Source organism: Vulpes lagopus, chromosome 3 (genome assembly GCF_018345385.1).
Source record: "Vulpes lagopus strain Blue_001 chromosome 3, ASM1834538v1, whole genome shotgun sequence".
In the NCBI taxonomy this organism is placed as follows: Eukaryota; Metazoa; Chordata; class Mammalia; order Carnivora; family Canidae; genus Vulpes; species Vulpes lagopus.
Window position 1 is genome coordinate 77,720,888 of NC_054826.1, and position 19,399 is coordinate 77,740,286.

Sequence of the window (19,399 nt, forward strand, 5' to 3'; positions counted from 1 at the left end):
CAGATGCTCAATCACTGAACCACCCAGGGATCCCATGTTATCAGTTTATTAATGTAATTCTTGTTTACCTGTGTAATGTGAAAATTGTTCTGAAATCTTAATATCACCCATAAATAAAGCAGTTTGTATCTCAATATTTTTCAATTAAGAGAAATGCTGACAATTATAGGAATTAAACACTTTAATCCATTCAGGTAGAACATTTTACAATATAATATAAAAGCCTTTTAAAAATCAGATCAATAAATCACTTAAATGGACCTTTCAATTGTCATTCTATCCAAGGTATACTACATGCCACTAATCCAGAGTCCTACTTAGTGACCCTTCTTTAAAAACCTATTTCAAATCAAATTCCATTTGATTTTCCACATGACCCAATGCTTTGAGTTTGGTTTCAAGAAGAAAGAATATTTTAACTGGAAAAAAACTAAACTTCACCCGATACTGACTTAAAATTATTATTACTTACTTTAAAAAATCATAGTAGTAATTAGGGTATTATTGACTACCATCAACAATATAGTTTACAGGAATCTTAATGACATCCCCTACTCCATGGTTGCAGAGAGAGGAATAAAAGACAAAATGGATTTTCATAAAGTGTTTGTGTGAAATGGCTGCCAGAAATAGAGCCAAAATATAACATGATGATAGAACTCTACATGTATTTATACAGCACACTACAAACATGGGCCTAAAACCTAGGCTTCTCATGTCAGATAAAATATCAAAACAGAACTTAGAAGACTAGAAGAATGATGAACATGTTACTTAGATGGCCTTTTTCTTATCTTTTCTCATTCACCCTTATCTGTCAGATAATAAAGAACAAATTATAAGGCATAAAAACAGGATCACGGGGTGCATGGATGGCTCAGTCAGTTGTGTCTGACTCTTGATTTCAGCTCAGGTCATAACCTCAGGGTCCTGGTATGGAGCCCTAAGTCTGCCTCTGCACTCAGCAGTGAGTCTGCTTGAGGAGTCTCTCTTTCTCCCTCCGCCCCTCCCCCATACTCTTTCTTTCCCTCTCACTCAAATAAATAAATAAATCTCTTAAAAAAAAAAAAAAAAAAGATCAATTCTTACCTTTAACAACTTTCAAAAACATGACCAGACAACCTATTTCAGGGGGTTGTTCTAGTTTTCTAAGTCTTATATATGGTCAGTTATCCCTATTTAGCCAGGAATAGGAAAGAACCATGAGGACAAAGTTTCTCACTGAAACTTACTTTCAGGGCCATACTGTTATAATCAGGAATAAAAAGTCAGCATCTCTGAATGTTAGCTTCAAGACTTAACTGCCCGTTAGTGGAGACACCCATTGGTGATTTTTCTTGCATAAGATTAAAATCAACACTATAATCGGCATAGCCTTCTCCACACATCTTCAGTACTGTGACACCAAATACTCTTCACTTTATGTACACGTTTTTGTAATGTTTGAATTGTGAACCATGTGAATACATTACTTATTGAAACAAAGATCAAAACTTTAAAATATCCTAATTTTATTTAAATAGAATTTAAAATGTCTAAACATAAATTCTCAGTGTTAGAGAAACTATATCATGGGCTATAGTTAATTGAATTCATTTTTAAATAATTAAACCAAAACTTATCTCTATTACCAGAGGACTATGATCTATTCAACACATACAAATAATGAAAGTGGAAAAATTAGAAGCAATTTTATAATTTCTGCCTTAGCCCTTGCCCTGTAAAAAGTTTAAAGAAGTCCTCATCTAAGATCACCTGAAACACTCATTCTGTGGTACAGAGGGAAACAAATACTCTATCCACAACTTTCCCCAGAAGACAACACTTGCTACTTTCCAGGCTTAAAATGACAAAAGTAATCTGTTTGCCTTAAGAGGATGGGTTTGAGGGTACTAAAAATATGCCACATAAGTCACCAAACAGTATCTTATTTATGTTAGTCTTACCGTTAGCTTTCATGGAAATCCATAGTTTATGGATCAGTTTTCCAAACTGACACATTTTAAGACTATAAAATGTCCCTATATTAAAAATGTGTGACGTGTACTTTGGGGAGAAATAATGTATATAACCTGATGCAATGGAAAACCTGGCTTTCATCAATTATGATGTTGACTGGATTTTGTCTTCTTCAACCACTGGGATTCAGGATTCCTAAATAAAGCACTGTGCTTTGATGAGTCACACTTGTAGCACAATCCCTATACTCATCCCCACCTAATATACTGGAACACATTTTCTCTCCAAGCTGGCCATTTCACAAGAAAAAAAGGGGGGGAAAAAAGAACTGATTAAAAGGAAACAGGACAGACAGTGAGTAAGCCATGAACAACTGCCCAAAGAACTGTAAAACTCCTGGCAGATCATTTCCATGTGTTTCAATTAAAGTTGCCATAAGAGGTGGACAACGAACTACAGAGAATACTGATAAAATTGTATACATTCCCTCCCTTTTGTGAGTATTTAGAGCCAAAGAATAAAAAATACAACTACTGGAGATCTTGCAAAGCATAAAAACACTTGGAATGTATCCAATGCAGTCTGATTTATAATTCTATCAGCCAATCAGAGAATATTTTTAAAAAGCACTCTACATGCATTTTTAATATACACAGAAAAAATGTGAAGGGTATATAAATAGTTCTCCTTCAAAGATGGGATGACAGATTACATTTTTTTCCCTTTCTTCTGTTACTTATATATTTGTTCTAGACAATTTAGAAATGACTCATAATAAGGAAAAAAAACAAATTTAGTATAAAGACTAGGCAGTTAAAATGTATACATTAATACATGATAAATACAGTTTACAGTTTTAGGAAATTTTTCTAATTATAGTAAATTTTTCTACAGAATGATTTCCCCCATTTAGAAGTGTTTATAGGTTGAATTCTGTCCCACAAAAAAATTTCCTATGTTGAAATCCTAATTCCCAGTACCTCAGAATGCGACCTTATTTGGAAATAGGGTCATTGCTGATGTAATTAGTAAGCTGAGATCACTGGAGTGAGCCCTAATCAGTATGACCAATGTCCTTATAAAAAGAGAAAATTTGGATAGAGACACACACAAGGAGGATGCCTGTGAAGACAAAGGCAGAGTTGGGGAAGATGCTTCTACAAGCCAAGGAACACCAAAGATGGTAAGCAAATCACCAAAAACTCAGAGAGGAATGGAACAGATTCTCCCTCACAGCTCAGAAGGAACCAACCCTGTTGCTACCTTGCTCTTGGACTCCTATCTCCAGAACTGTAAGGTAGCCAATTTCTGTTGCCACCCAGTTCGTGGTACAGTGTTTAGTAGCCCTAACAAACTAACATAAAAGTTTTCAAAGCATACCACAGGAAGACCTTATACTCCGACCACATACATTTTTCATAACTATCCATCTTCTGGTAGACAATGCTTGCAAAATCAATCCTCCTTCCATATGCTCCTTCTACCTCCACCCATGATGACAGGTAAGGCTACATAACTAATTTTTCTCCAATGGAATATGAGAAGTGACATATGCCACATCCAGGCCTGGACCTTCAGACTGGGGCATACTTCCTCCATACTCTTCCTTTTTCTTACCAGCTCAAATTTGGACATGTGCTCACCCACATGAAGTAAAGTAGCACAGCTACTTCTTAGAAGAAATCTGGGTCTTTAACTGACAGCATGGGACAGAGCCACCCATCAAGGGGGAATATTCTCCTTATCATGTTACAAGAAAGTAAAAGAAATAACTTTTTTAAGCCACTAAACCATTGGGTTTCTTGCTAGAACAGGTTAGCCTTTGGTCTAATAGTCTAATAGGGTACCAGGGGGAAAAAACATTTCAAATACATTGAATAACATAGTATGCAGAAAACCAGGTAAATCTCTGAAACAAATGTGATTCTACAGGAGAAGTTTAAGTGTAAACTAAGCAACTACTATTACAGCTCCAAATCTGAAACAATATATTTGATGACCTTAGTAGTTGTTAAATTACAATTTAAACCCTTTGCGGGAATCTACCAAATCTAATTCTTAAAGATTTTTTTTATTCATAAGGATTTTTAAATTTATCTTCTAATTTTTCATGAAAATAATTAAATTTAGTATAATCATATTGTTATGATTTTATATACATTTTAATGGTACAAAAAACAAAGTAACACATATGTCTCACACTCCTCCAATCTCCTCTCTAGAGACAGCCAGTATGAAGCTGGGAAGGTATCCTTCCAGACTTAAATGTTATAAAATAACAAAGGTGGTCAAATTTTAATTTTAAAGTCAACTCAAGAGAAGTTTTAGTTTTTGTGATACCTAGAGTCAAAACCAAAACATATTCTAATAATAAGCATATAAGGGGCACCTGGGTGGCTCAGTGATTGAGCATCTGCCTTTGGCTCAGATTGTGATCCTGGGGTCCTGGGATCAAGTCCTGCATCAGGCTCCCCACAGGGAGTCTGCTTCTCCCTCTTCCTCTCTCTCTTTGTCTCTCTTGAATAAATAAATTAAAAAAAAAAAGCATATAAGAGCCTTCACATTTGCCTAACTCTGAGAAAAGAAATTTATTTTTCTCATAGATGCTAATGATCAGCATTGTGGCCTATTTCTTGTTCTTAAATGGTTCCCAAAACGTCATTATGTGAAACTGGAATACGTGTGAAACTAAAAGAAAGTTCCTGGAGAACAATTCAATACTTCTCCATTACTTCATTCTACTGTAGATGAACCATAATGTCTACTCCCGTCTGGTCAAAACACTGAAAATTACTCTTCTGGAATTTGGAATGTTTGCTTTTTATTAAGTCACAGGTTCTTTCCAGGGTGACTATCCAAATCCTGCATGGACACTTATCAGGAAGATACTCTACTAAACTAAAGAAGAAAATTAATAAATAAAAACTACCCCTATTTAGTTATTCAGGGACTTAATTAACCTGTGACCAAGAATGGAATCTATGATTCCAACTCATGGTTTGTTGGAGACACACATGTTCCTGGATTCAAACATGTGTTTCTATTTAAACTGTTGGAATGTATATATGGCTCCACAAAGAGCGATAAATATTAGCAAATCTTCTAAGAATGAAGGTCCTTTATGACCACATACACCATGTTTTGATTCAGTTTTTCAAATGTGTCAGTCACACAAAGCTGAGCAATCTGCTTTTTACATCTATCCACAAGTTAAAGAACAATGAAATAAAATCCTCCCATGAATTACATCTATCTGTACTTTCACGGCCAACCCAAGGCAGATCTGTGATTTCTGCTATTTGTCTTCTCTTCCTTCATGGTAAGCCTGCCTTAGGTAGAGGCAGGGGATTCTGAAATGCCCATGTAATGAGAAGTTGGATATGAACCATTTACCAGGTAATGCCAAGTAAGGGGCTTCAGGTATAGTACAGAAACTTCAACAGCATGAGCCTAAAGAGAGGTGGAAAACTGTGGTCTGACATGTTCTACTTGGCCAGCATAGCATTTTTAAACTTTTAAAACTTAAGCACCTTTAGGAAAGGCCCTCCATACAAATAAGGTACTTCACATAAAATGCACTTCACATAAGTTCACCTCAACATGAACTATGAATGCCTCAGATGTCATGTGTGCAAATCAAATTTCTGAAGTGTGAGTGCCACAGGAATTCTTCCAACCTGTTTAGCCTTCATATAGTTTGTTTCTTTGCCTAGAATACTCTCCCAACCCACCCAAGCCTACCTCTTCACTTAACTACTACTCATCTTAAGTACTCCAGAAGTCCTTTCTTACCTCCCAAAGCGCCAGTCAAGTGCTTAACCCTCCATGGCTCTGACTCTCCTGCTATTTCTATGACTATATTGTCAGACATCAGGCTAATTCCTTCAGGGCAAGGACTATGCCGTTTAGTCTCTCTAGTGTGAAGAATATAGCAAGTGGTAAATAAATACTTTCAGAATTACTAAACAGCAATACAAATGTCAGCTGAAAATATTTGCTTCCATATTCTTGGAAGAGAATGCAGAAAATGATGAAGTTGACAAAAAAGAAAAAAATGTGGATCACACAGAGCAAGAAAATAAAGAGGCTGTAAACACCATATCTGGTTACACACAGGTGATTTCCAAAGGCTGAAGACCCACATGGCATTATTTAACCTCATCTATAGCTGCTGCTTTATTTCACTTCAGGACACCTGTAATATTTGTTGTTACACATGTTTTTTGGCTCCCAACAACAAAGACACAAATATAATAAATCCAAATAAATAAAGAAGAACATGAACTTGAGTCAATTTTTTTGAAAGGATAGGCATCTTCCCTTATACAAAACACTTATTTTAAAATAGAGCCGACTAGAAATAATCAATTGCTAATCATAGCTTCTCATACTCATTTTTCAATCAGGTCCACTCCTCTTTCCCTTTACTATATATGACTAACCAGACTGGCTCCAATGAAGTTCAGAACTCTCAGAGGACAGTCAGGGACCCCTACTGGACACAGTCACCAACAATGAGCAAACAGGTCTAAAGGTGCATCTTTCATTGATTATATTTTCCCACCCATGGTCATGCTTACCGGAAATGAGGAAAACTGTAAGGAATTCCACTCCATGTCCAGGTCAGGTATGTAAATGAGTAAAGAAGCAACAGGGAGAGCAGTGAAAGAAGTTAATCAGGACAGCACACAGCCTTCATTGCCTTCATTTTGCCCCCAAGCAAAAATGTCATTACAGTTTCCTCAGGAGGAGCCTGAAGTTGAGAATGCTTACCTCCCAAACAGTATCTCACGCTTTCTTTGCCCTGAGCATTTCCAGCTATCTCATCAAAACCTTTTCTCCTTCATATGGGAAGGGAGCTTTTCAGGGGCCTCCAGTGCAGCAACTAAGACACGCTGATTTCTCCTTAATTATCACCAAGAAAGGAGTACAAAGCAACTTACCTTCTGAAAAAAGTCTTCCCCACTTTTGCCTTTTCCTTCAGCAGCAGCTGTAAATAAAAATGTATATATTTAAAATAGTTTCTTTTTTCAACCTATGTATTCAAACCTCTCAAGTATTAGGCATGAGAATAAAAAAGTAAGAAAGATGCCATTCTTGCTCTCCCAAAGCTCGGTGCCTGCCTGAACAGGCCTCATCTTTGATGCAAAGTCACTAAAAAAACAGAACACTAATCCAATCAAATATACATCTTTAGATAATTTCACACTTTTTTTTTTTGTATTAAAGACTCGGGGCTCTCTTTTCACATATAGATGAAACTAATCTCATCCTTTCATAATTAAGGAACAACATGAACAAGTGCAACTATCAATATAATCAGTGCTCTATCTGATCCAACCAATCCCAGGCATTGATGTTGCCTTCTCAATTGATGGCTCATCCCACAAAGCCTACACTCTGAGCTATTTTGTTCTATGCTTTGCAGACTCTATAATCTACTTAGGTTTCAGCTGGCATCATACCACTTTAATTCACTTAATTCACATAAGAGAGAGACAAAACAACATGAGGATGAAATAGTAATAGTGAAGATCACAGATAACAATAAAACTTCACAGATTAATTAAAAGGTCATTACATTTGAACAACTTTTCTTATATCTAATTGGCAGCCTATAAATATAGGAGAAACCCAAGTCTCTACATTCAAAAATCTTACAACTCCATGAACTTTCTTTTTAATTTGTGGAGAAGAGGAAGCAATTTGACTGAGAGGAGAGAGAGGACACATGGCCAATAGCAAACTGCTTGCCAAGAGCCTCAAATTGCATCTTTCAGATGCAAACACCAGGGGCGCCTGGGGGGCTCAGTTGGTTAAGCACTAGATTCTGGCTCAGGTCATGGTATCAGAGTCGTGAGATCAAGCCCCATGTCGGGTTCTGCACTGAGTGTGAAGCCTGCTTAAGATCCTCTCTCTCCCTCTCCCCCTATCCTCCCTCCTGATGCCCACTCTCAACCCATGCTCTAAAAAAATAAGAAAGAAAGAAAGAAAGAAAGAAAGAAAGAAAGAAAGAAAGAAAGCAAGCAAGCAAACACCAAACAGGTCTCAAATTCAGGTGCAAGGTGATGAGTGGTTAACTGGAGAAGCCACCCCCCACCCCCGGACCAAGACAAGGAAATGAGCTGAGCAAGAACTCCTAGACAATGAAATCTGGAAAACCATAGTACCCCAAACACCTACTGGTTAATACAGTCGAGGAACACTATATATACATGCATATATATGCATGTGTGTGTCCAAGACATTTATTAAAATTATTAAAGACTCTTGTGTGTCAACTATACCTCAATTTAAAAAAATTATTAATGACCCAAGAAATGTGGCAGGTCATTCTTTTAGGTAGAAGACTCAAAACTAAAATTCTCTCTGCCCTCAAAGAAATAGCAAATATTGAAATTTCATTTTTTTTTCACCAACTTTAATTTCACAGTTAAATATAAGACACCTTCTACAATCTTATAAAAATGTGTATTTTTATCAACATATTTTCATCCAAAACCAGAACAGAACACAGAATACATGTTTCTGTGATTCCCAAAAATGGTCTGAGAAAATGTATGAAACAAGAGCTAAAAAGAAACAAAAAATTTAAATTCTAATGGCAGGCTGAACAACAGCCCCTCAAAGATGTTCATGTCCTAATTCCTGGAACCTATACTTTACGTGGCAAAAGGGATTTTTGGTAGGTGTTATTAAGATTCCTGAGACAGGAAGAGAATCCTGAATTACCCAGGTAGGCCCAATGTTCTTATAAGAGAGTAGCAGGAAGTCCAGAATCCAAGAAGGTAATGTGACAATAGAAGCAGAGGGAGAGCAAGACATAGAACAAAGAAAGAAGTCAGAGGAGAAAGATATTAGAGATGCTACACTGCTGGCTTTGAAGATGGACAAAGAGGGGCACAAGGAAAGAACGTAAGTGGCCTCTAGAAGCTGGGAAAGGCGAGGAAATGGACTCTCCCTGGGACCTTTGGAGGGAGCATGGCCCTGCCAACACATGGATATATGCCAATGAAATCCATTTCAGACTTTTGAACTCTGAAACTGCAGAATAAATTTATGTTGTTGTAAAGAATTATGCTTGTACTTTGTTACAACAGCAAAAAACAAAACACACAAAAAAACATATTAATACATAATCCCAAACCATTTTAACTTTACTTTCTGCAAAAATACTATACCTTCAACAGTATGAGCTTAGCACAGAAACTGAACAAAGATATGTGAGCATTTGAATCACACATTCCCACAAATAGGTTCCTGGTAGTTAACTCTACAAATTATGATTTTTCACTCTCTAATCTGGAAATATGTCAATATTAAAACTTAAAAAAAAAAAAACAAAAAGCAGAGGTGCCTGGGTGGCTCAGTCAGTTAAACATACAGTTCTTAATCTCAGTTCAGGTCTTGCTCTTGGGGTCATGACTTCAGGCTGCACACTGAGCTCCACACTGGGCATGGAGACTACTAACTAAGTAACTAGCTAACTAACTAGATAGATAGATAGATAGATAGATAGATAGATAGATAGATAGCAAATTTGACCCATAAAACAAAGCTCATACTTTCTAAATAAACTGGAAAATATGGATTATTCTAGCTAGAGCAGCCACCTAGGCAAGACAAAAGGACAATGCCCAAACCTAATGACATAAAACTAATATCAAGTGCCTTGAAGGCACTTCAACTCAGCCACTTCTTGGGCTTTATCTCTACAGCAAAAAATAGTTTGAAGGGGCCCTGCCTGGAGATAAAAATTGCAGAGCATGGCACAAAGATTTGAAAAAATTCTAGTGACACTGAGGAAACTCTACTTTGAAAAGAAATTTTAGAATCAAAGATATTTTCAAAGGCCTATTAAGCAAGACAGACCTATCAAGAGCCCTTCCACCTACAGGGAACTTCTTCACAACTTAGAATTCATCATTTTAAATTTCATAATACATTTTATTACAGACATTTCCTTTAGGACACTTATTTTGCTCATGATAAACTCATTATGTCACAACCTTGAAATGTCCCTTCATTCCAAGTCCAGCTAAACAGACTTCACAGAATGGCCTTTTACTCCCTGGATCAATAAAAAAGGGGGGGGGGGGATTTTCCACAGACTCAAATTACAATTAACTATGTTCAGAAAAACATCTAAAATTTAAAAGAAACATGCAACTTTAGCAACCTTAGGAGGTCAAGGGGAAAAGGAGGCAGGGATGCTCACTGAAACCAAAAATACTCATCCTGAAATTCTTTTGTTTTCATTCCAAGTGTTTATGTATAAGAAGCTCCAAATCTGCCTGGTTTTCCCTCAAATCCTAAGTACGGTACATTCCTCAAGCCCACCAAGTACCCTAGTAAAAGATTCTGACCAGATACATAGACCACTGCCTCAGATACAAACCATGGTAAGTAAAAAAAAAAAAAAAAAAAAAAAAACATGGTTGGTACAAGTATAATAGCCATTCCTTATCTCATTCCCAAGTTGCTGGGTCTCCTACAGGACTTCTATTGACCCCACACAAGCAAAGCTGTCAAAGCCACAGAAGTCACCACATCAAAGGAGAACAACATAACACCCAAAGTATCTCCAAGCCACCCCATCCCAATGGGGGATCTTCTGTGCTCAAATCTGAGAGCTCAATTCTCAAATACAGTCCAAACTCCTCTGAAGAAATGAGAGATTGCGCAGAGGAGGTTTGCAGAATATTTACTTCTCGATATAAACTTAAGTATTTAATATGTTCATTTTATAGATACAGAAAACAAAAAGAAGTTCACTCTTTCATTCCATGAATATTTAAGTCCTATGGTGATCAATCAAAATTGGCAAGGCTCTGACCTTATTCAATTAAAAATCATGGCCGATATATTCACAGCCACCACTAGTAAGATGAAGCCAAAATCAAAATTTAATTTTAGTGACAACTTCCCAAAGATATTTTCATGGTCACAATCCACCCAAGCTAAACTTATCAGAAATTTAATTTAGCTATTCTCATTTAGAACAATGTGCTAAAAAGCTACTCATTTCACTCTTAACCCAACATGACCGCTGGGCAGCTCCTGTCACGCCTGAAGAATAAAGGGTGCTTCTAGAAGATCATCTAAGAGTTGGATTAAAAGAGAGAGAGAGAGAGATGATAACATCTTGACTCAATGGTTGTCTTTTCATTATGGTTGGAGGGGCAAATGTTGCCTGTGAAATAAGCCAAGCCATCCTTATGTTGTGGCCCTCCTTGACCCTTGAAGTCTGACTATATTCTGTGGTATAACAATTACAACTGAGTCTTCACATTCTTATACACCAATAGACTCTCATTTTTTTTATTCCACAGTAACATGAACACACACACAACAATTTTGCAGGCTTTTTCTGTCTTTATAACATGACTTCTGTCTGATGTTCCGAAATTTAGTCATTTGATTGTAAAAACCCTGGATTATTCTTACCAATGAACACAACTGTCTTTATTTTCATGACATAGAACAGCAGGAATAAATTACTTCAATATTACTGAAACATGGCTTCATAAGATTGCACAGGTAAAGCATTTCATAATTTAAGCTAAACAATTCATTTTTATGTTTATTGTAATTTCTCCAATGCTTCACCATATTTTGATATTTTTGCTTCACAAGAAATATGGAATTGCAAAAGCCATAGCCAATAAAAACAGCAAAAGTTGAAACAGGTGTAAACTATTATATTCCCCCAAACTATAAGGCAAATCTAGTTAATTACTGAATTAAAGGGGGAAAAAATCTCAATTTTAAATTCTTTGTGGGGCATATGGAAACTTGTTTAAATATCCCTTTCACTCTAAAATGCTTTTCCATTATAACAACTGATGCTTTCTGGAGTCAGATCTAAAAACACAAGGATTATGTATTCATATTTAAAACACGGTATGGACTATCTTTAAATACTCCCTTGATAGGCAGTGGGGTTTTTCCACAATCCTGTGGAATCTGAGCCAACACACACACACACACACACACACACACACACACGCATACACCCACACACAGTCGAATAGAAAAATAAATGAGAAATAATTCTTCAAATCTATAAAGATACAGGCATTTTCCCCTTTTTCTTAACATAACCCAACTGCAGCACATTTGCAACTAAGAAGGCTGCTGTATGTGAAGGTCACCTAAAGATAAATGTGACCATTTAGGTAGCCTAATTCTCTGCAAAAATACTTTACTAAAATTTTAAGACATTCACTTATCAGATCAATTAATCAATATGCTAAAAGAGCTATGCAAGGTATTTTATTCTGTATATTACTGTCTTCAACAAACTTCCATAACAATTGTGCCAATTTCACTGAAAGAGGAATCACAAAAAGACGTAGAAGATGCAGTTACTATATACTCTCAGAGACCTTTTTATGTTCATGAATCATATCTAACACTTGAGAGTGGCATTCAAAGTTCTGAGGATTGATGAATGATAGACATCAAGTCTATTTTTAAAGTTTCTTCAATCCTCAAAGTCATTCAAATACTCTAGTGAACTGAAAAACACCCAGGTTTAAACATCAGTAGTGAACAGCGGCTTCTGTACGTTGCACATCACAGTAATAAGCGTGAGGATTTTCAGACCTCATCTTTTCTAAAAGTTTGTGTGCTTTCAAAGTCCACAATGAACAAATATAACTCACCCGCTTTTGAAAATTTAAACAAAGAAAGAAAGTCCATAGAGAAAAATCAAGGAAAAACAGGCAAAATTTTTTTTCTTAAAATAGTGATTGGTAATTTGAGGATGGTTTTCTTCAGTTTAATGCTTTTCCTAAAATAATGTTTTTGTTGTTTTACAGTTAAAATTCCCCATGTTCAGGAGAGACTGGAGGAAGATGGTGGTGGGGATCGGTCCCTAGGCTTGCCTCATTCCAGAGAAACAACTAGATAACTATCAAATCAATCTAAATACCCCAGGAATTGACCTAAAGACTGTCAGAGAGGAGTGCTTAGGTGGTTCAGTCAGTTAAGTGTCTCCTTCAGCTGAGGTCATCATCCCAGGGTCCTAGGATAGAGCCCCACATCAGGCTCCCTGCTCAGATGGGACCCTGCTTCTCTCTCTCCCTCTGCCCTCTCACCCCCACTTGTGTTCTCACAAGCTCTGCATTCTCTTAAATAAATAAATAATCTTAAAAAAAAAAAAGACTGTCAGAACAAACTCCACAACTAAAGGTAGAGAAGCGGTAATATCAAAGAGCACATGCAGCATATACTAGAGACACTTCCTGAAATGTTAGGCCATTGGGAAAAACACCACAGGGCACTATAGTACCTCTTTTTCATAAGGCCATTACTTTCAAGAGCAGGAGACACAGCTGACTTGTCTTACACACAGAAGCAGGCACGGAGACTTAGACAAAATGAGAAGACATAGGAATTTGTCCCAAACAAAAGAATAAGACAGGGCCACAGCCAGAGATCAAAATGAAACAGATATAACTAACATGCCTGATAAAGAATTTAAAGTAATAATCATAAAGACACTCAATGGACTGAGAAAAGAGTGGAAGACATGAGTGGGATCCTTAATACAGAGATAAGGAATAACAAAGGAGAGATAAGGGGTTCAATAAACAAAACCAGAAACATGCTTGATAGAATAAACAGCAGGCTAGAGAAAGCAGAGGAAGAAATCAATGACCTAGAAGAAGACAGAGTAATGGAAAGTAATCAAGCTGAACAAAAGAGAGGAAAAAGGGAAAAAGAATGACACAATGAAAAATAGACATAAGAAACTCAGTGACTCCATCAAACCTAATAATATTCTTATTATAGGAGTCCTAGAGAAGATGAAAGCAAAAAGAGGGCAGAAAATTTATTTGAAAAAATAATAGCAGAAAGCTTCCCAAGTCTGGGGAAGGAAACAGATACCCAGATCCAGGAAGCAGGGAGCACACTCAACCAAATTAACAAAAGCAGATCCACACCAAGCAGACCATGAAACCAAACTCAACAAATTCAAAATGACTAAAGTCATATCATGCATCTTTTCTGACCACAAGGCTATGAAAATAGAAGTCAACCATAAGAAAAATATGGAAAGACCACAAATATATGGATGTTAAATAACATGCTACTAACCAATGAATGAGTCAATCAGAAAAGAAAAGAAAAAATTTTAAAGTACATGGAGACAAATGAAAATGAAACAATGGTTCAAAACCTCTGGGATGCAGCAAAAGTGGTTCTAAAACGGAAGTTTATAGCAATACAGGTCTACTTCAAGAAGCAAGAAAAATCTCAAACAATCCAACCTTACACCTAAACAATCTAGAAAAAGAAGAACAAACAAAACCTAAAACCAGCAGAAGAAAGGAAATAAGACTAGAGCAGATGGGGCACCTGGATAGCTCAGTCGGTTAAGCATCTGCCTTAGGTTCAGGCCATGATCTCGGGGTCCTGGAATTGAGCCTCACATCAGGCTCCTGCTTCTGTCTCCCTCTGCCTCTCTCCCTTGTTCATGTTCTTTCTCTCTCTCAAATAAAATCTTAAAAATTAAAAAAGAAGACTAGAGCAGAAATACACAGTATACAAACTTAAAAAACAATAGAAAAGATCAATGAAACTAGGAGCTGATTCTTTGGTAAAAATATCCTTTCCCCCTAAGGTCAGGAACAAGACAGGGATGTCCAACTCTCACTTGATTCAATCTCACTTCTATTCAACATAGTTACTGGGAGTCCTAGCCACAGCAACCAGACAACAAAAAGAAACAAAAGGCATCTAAATCAGTAAGGAAGAAGTAAAACTTTCACTATTTGTAAATGACATGAGACTATATATGAAAACCTGAAAGATTCCACCAAAAAAAAAACCCGCTAGAACTGATAAATGAATTCAGTAAAATCACAGGATACAAAATCAATGTACAGATATCTGCTACTTTTGTGTACACTAATAATGAAACAGCAGAAAAAGATATTAAAACAATCCCATTTATAATTGCACAAAAAATTTTAAGATACCTAGGAATAAATCTAACCAAAGAGGTCAAAGACCTATACTCTGAAAACTATAGAACACTTATGAGAGAAACTGAAAATGACATAAAGGAAAGACATTCTATGCTCATGCACTGGAAGAACAAATATTGTTAAAATGTCTATACTACCCAAAGCAATCCACACATTTAATGCGATCCTTTTCAAAATACCAACAGCATTTTTTACTAAACTAAAACAACCCTAAAATTTGTATGGAACTGCAAAAGATCCCAAACAAAGCAATCTTGAAAAAGAAAAGTTGGAGGCATAGCAATTCTGGACTTCAAGATGTATTAAAAAGTTGTAGTAATCAAAAGAGTATGGTACTGGCACAAAAGTAAATACACAGATCAACGGAACAGAACAGAAAACCCAGAAATAAACCCACAACTATATGGTCAATTAATCTCTGAAAAAGCAGAAAAGAATAACCAATGGGAAAAAGACAACCTCTTCAACAAATGGTGCTGGGAAAACCGGACAGCAATATGCAAAAGAATGAAATTGGAGCACTTTTTTATACCACACACAAAAATAAATTCAAAATGGATGAAAGATCTAAATATAAACCATAAAAACCTGGAAGACAGCATAGGCAGGAACTTCTTTGACATCAGCTGTAGCAACTTTTTTCTAGATAGATCCCCTGAGGCAAGGGGGAAAATAGCAAAAATGAACTACTGGGACTACATCAAAATGCAAAGCTTCTTCTGCATAATGAAAGAAATAATCAACAAAACTAAAAGGCAAACTATGGAACAGAACTTATTTGCAAACAACATACCTGATAAAGGGTTAGTATTCAAAATATATAAAAAACTTATACAACTCAATACTCAAAAAAACAAATAATCCAATTTTAAAATGAGCAGAACACATGAACAGACATTTCTCCAAGGAAGGCATCCAGATGCTAATAGACACGTGAAAAGATGTTCATCATCACCTATTATCAGGGAAATGCAAACCAAGATTATAATGAGATACCATCTCACACTTGTCAGAATGGTTAAGTTAAAATCAACAACACAAGAAACAGGTGTTGGTGAGGAAATGGAGAAAAAGGAATCTTCTTGCACTATTGTTGGGAATGCAAACTGATGCAGCCACTCCAGAAAACAATATGGAAGTTCCTCAAGACGTTAAAAATAGAACTACCCTACAATCCAGCAATTGCATTATGGGATATTTACCCAAAGAATATAAACACACTAATTCAAAGGGATACATGCACCCCAATGCTTATAGCATTAGCATTACTTATGCTATAAGCAAAGTTATGGAAGGAGCCCAGGTGTCCAACAATTGAATGGGGTAAACAAGATGTGGAATATATACACAAGGAAATATTATTCAGTCATTAAAAAGAATGAATTCATTAAAAAGAATGAAATCTTGGCCATTTGCAACGATATGCATGGAACTAGAGTGTATTATGCTAAGTGAAACAAGTCAGTCAGAGAAAGACAAATACTGTATGATTTCATTCATATGTGGAATTTAAGAAACAAGCAAAGGAGGAAAAAAGAGACAAACCAAGAAAAAGATTCTTAACTACAGAAAACAAACTGATGGTAACAAAAGGGGAGCTGGGTGGGGGAACAGGTTAAATAGGTGATGGGGATTAAAGAGTGCATTTGTGATGAGCACCGGGTATTGTATGAAATTACTGAATCACTATATTGTAGTACAACTGAAACTAATATAATACTGTATGTTAACTAACCGGAATTAAAAACTCACCAAAAAAATGCCCATGTTCAAAAATGAAATAAATTATTTTTTAAGGAGACTATTAGACAGGATATATAGAATTATCTCACTTCTGTATATAAAAATGTACAAAGGATAAGTAAAGACAAAGGATAAAGTAAACAAAATATTAACAATCATTATTCGAGTAGTGGAATTACTGGATAATTCATCACTTTCTCCTTTGTATTTTTCAGAATGTCTTTAAATAGCTTGAACTTTTTTTAACTATGAAAAGGAATCAGGTAACATATTTGAAATCCTTCCTGTTTGAGAGTGAACCAAGGTTGGACTGGTTTGTCACAGCATTTTCAGCACACAAGGTATAAAGCAATCTGGCAAAAGTCTGAAGGTCAAATGTGGATATAAGCTACCCAAGGGACAGAATGACTACAGCAATATCAGAGATGAATACTGGACACTGAAATCATACCAAACACAGAATATCATAGGCCTTAATTAATCTAGCACCCTCTAGACTGAAATACTGATTCTGTATAACTCTCATGGAGGAGTTTTAACTTAGGCCTACAGTAGGAAACTTCAGAGCTGAAAACACAAAATCCAATATTTGGAAAACCTCTGTGATTCACATCAAACTATTGAAGCTAGCCCCAAGACAGAAAGACATTCTCTAAAATGCATGAACCAAAAAGAGAAAATTTTATGTATATATTTCTAATTATAGACTGCTTAAAAGAAGGCCACTTCACTGGAAGGTCACATCAAATGAAACATAAAATAAAACAGGTAACACCTTATTAATTTACCACATTCTAAACTGGCTCAATAGCTAAGAGTATGAGAGCAAAGAGATGGATCATCTATAACAATTTGAGCCAAGAGCATGAGCCATTAACTGAACTACATCAATTCTAAGACATCCTGTGAGACTTTTTTTTAAAAATTACATTTCCCACCAAATTTTCAACCAAACTAACAGGCATGACAAAAATTATGCTGGCGGTAGGGGAGCAGTCCTAATTTTTCTAACAATGGAGACTACTCTGCCTGTTTAAGATTTATATCTATAAATCCAACAATGAAGTCCTCCGCAGAATTACACTACTCAAACTGCAGATTGCAGGGGATTTTTTTTTACATGTTGAATCTTCTCAGGGCAATAAAGCTCTGCCATTTCCAGTGGAAAGCGCTGGGGGCAACCTAAGACTGTGGTGGCCCTGCCACACTAGGGCACAGCAGCAGTTCCAAGCAAAGGCCAATGTTCTCTAGTCTACAGGCTTTTAGTTTCAGAAGGCATCTGCTGCTATCAACTGTAGGAAAACAAATATTCACAAAAATCTGAGAACATCTAAATTACATTGTTCATTGCTTCAAACAACTTTTAATTTGAACTCTTCAAGCAACTCTGGCTACAAGTTTACTCAAACTTCAAATTCATTGACCTGACAGTGAAGACTTCCTTGTGCACTGATGACCCTAAACATATATCAGTGTACTCTCAGTCCAACTGATTAACAGAAACTTTGCTTATGTCAAATGTTTAGCTTTTAGGGCCTATTTCTTCTTACATAAGCAATTCCTAAAGCACCATTTAGTCTGGCCTGGGTCATAAACACTATTTGACAACTTTGAGTATTTACATTAGTGGGTTTTTTTTAACTCAACACTCCTCTAGCTTTATCAAAAGCTAAAGTATGTTCATGGCCCTTATACAGTTTAATTGAAATATGAATACCTAGTACACCATAGTGAGCTTCTATTGGTCTTCCCAGAGAACTACACTGTCCAAAACAATAGCCACCAACCATTTATGGCTATTGAGCACTTCAAGCGTGGCTAGTCTGAATCCAGATGTATTGTAAAAGTAAAAACCACACTGGATTTCAAAGACTTAGTGCAGAAAAAAGTAAAAATCTTAGTAATGTTTGGATTATATGTTGAAACAATACCATTTTTACACACGGGGTTACAGAAAAGTACTATTAATATTGATCTCGACTGTTTTCTTTTTCATAAAGTTATAAAATTCTAAGTTACATTTGTGGTTCACATTATATTTCCATTATACAATGCTACTCTAATAACTTACTTAACTGTTACCCAAAGGAGACTGAAAAATATTCAAGTAGAGAGCATAGCGACAGGCTACAAAGCAAAGCAAGGAGCGTTTCCAAAGAGTGGGCATCAGCAGTTTGAAATCCAGGCTGTACCTGTCTTCACCTCTGGCAACATTTTGAGGAAGGAAGGAAGGAAGGAAGGAAGGAAGGAAGGAAGGAAGGAAGGAAGGAAGGAAGGAAGGAAAAGGATAAAAGGATGGTTAGTGTGTTAGGGGGGTGGTGAGAGGGTTAAAGAATTAGAGTAGTTTGAATAAAATATATAACATTAATAACCATTTCCTTAATATCTAGCTTTGGTCCAACCCAAAACCATGAAACTCTTTAAGAGTTTATGTAGATGGTTATTTAATGGAATGAAGTTTATATTTCTTTTGTGTTTGTAATAACATGGCAATGGGGCAAGCCAACTCATTTTAAATCAGAACCAAATGTGTTCCAGGCAGGCTTACAATTCAGATTATGTGCAAAAATCTATGAAAGGGTAGTCTGTTCCACTATTCTCTTCACCAAATGTGTAAGAGGGCATGAGGGCACACAGATATGCTTGCTTTCATCAAGGCTACTCAAATTCTTCTTAAGGCTAAAAGACCCATTTAGTGA

The 19,399-nt window shown here is 36.2% G+C and overlaps 1 protein-coding gene across 5 annotated transcripts in view; it reads right to left on the minus strand.

Annotated features, from left to right (window-relative positions):
- BICC1 (BicC family RNA binding protein 1) overlaps positions 1 to 19,399 on the minus strand; it is a 270,715-nt gene that overhangs the window by 172,291 nt on the left and 79,025 nt on the right. For 4 of the 5 annotated variants that reach the window (XM_041747647.1, XM_041747644.1, XM_041747643.1 and 1 more), the window contains exon 2: positions 6,903 to 6,949. Coding sequence is in view for 4 of the 5 variants with exons in the window: in XM_041747644.1 (XP_041603578.1) it covers positions 6,903 to 6,949 (47 nt within the window). In the remaining variant the exon portion in view is untranslated. Of the gene's footprint in view, positions 1 to 6,539; positions 6,859 to 6,902; positions 6,950 to 19,399 lie in introns of those variants that run through there. The other variant, XM_041747646.1, reaches the window with a different exon arrangement.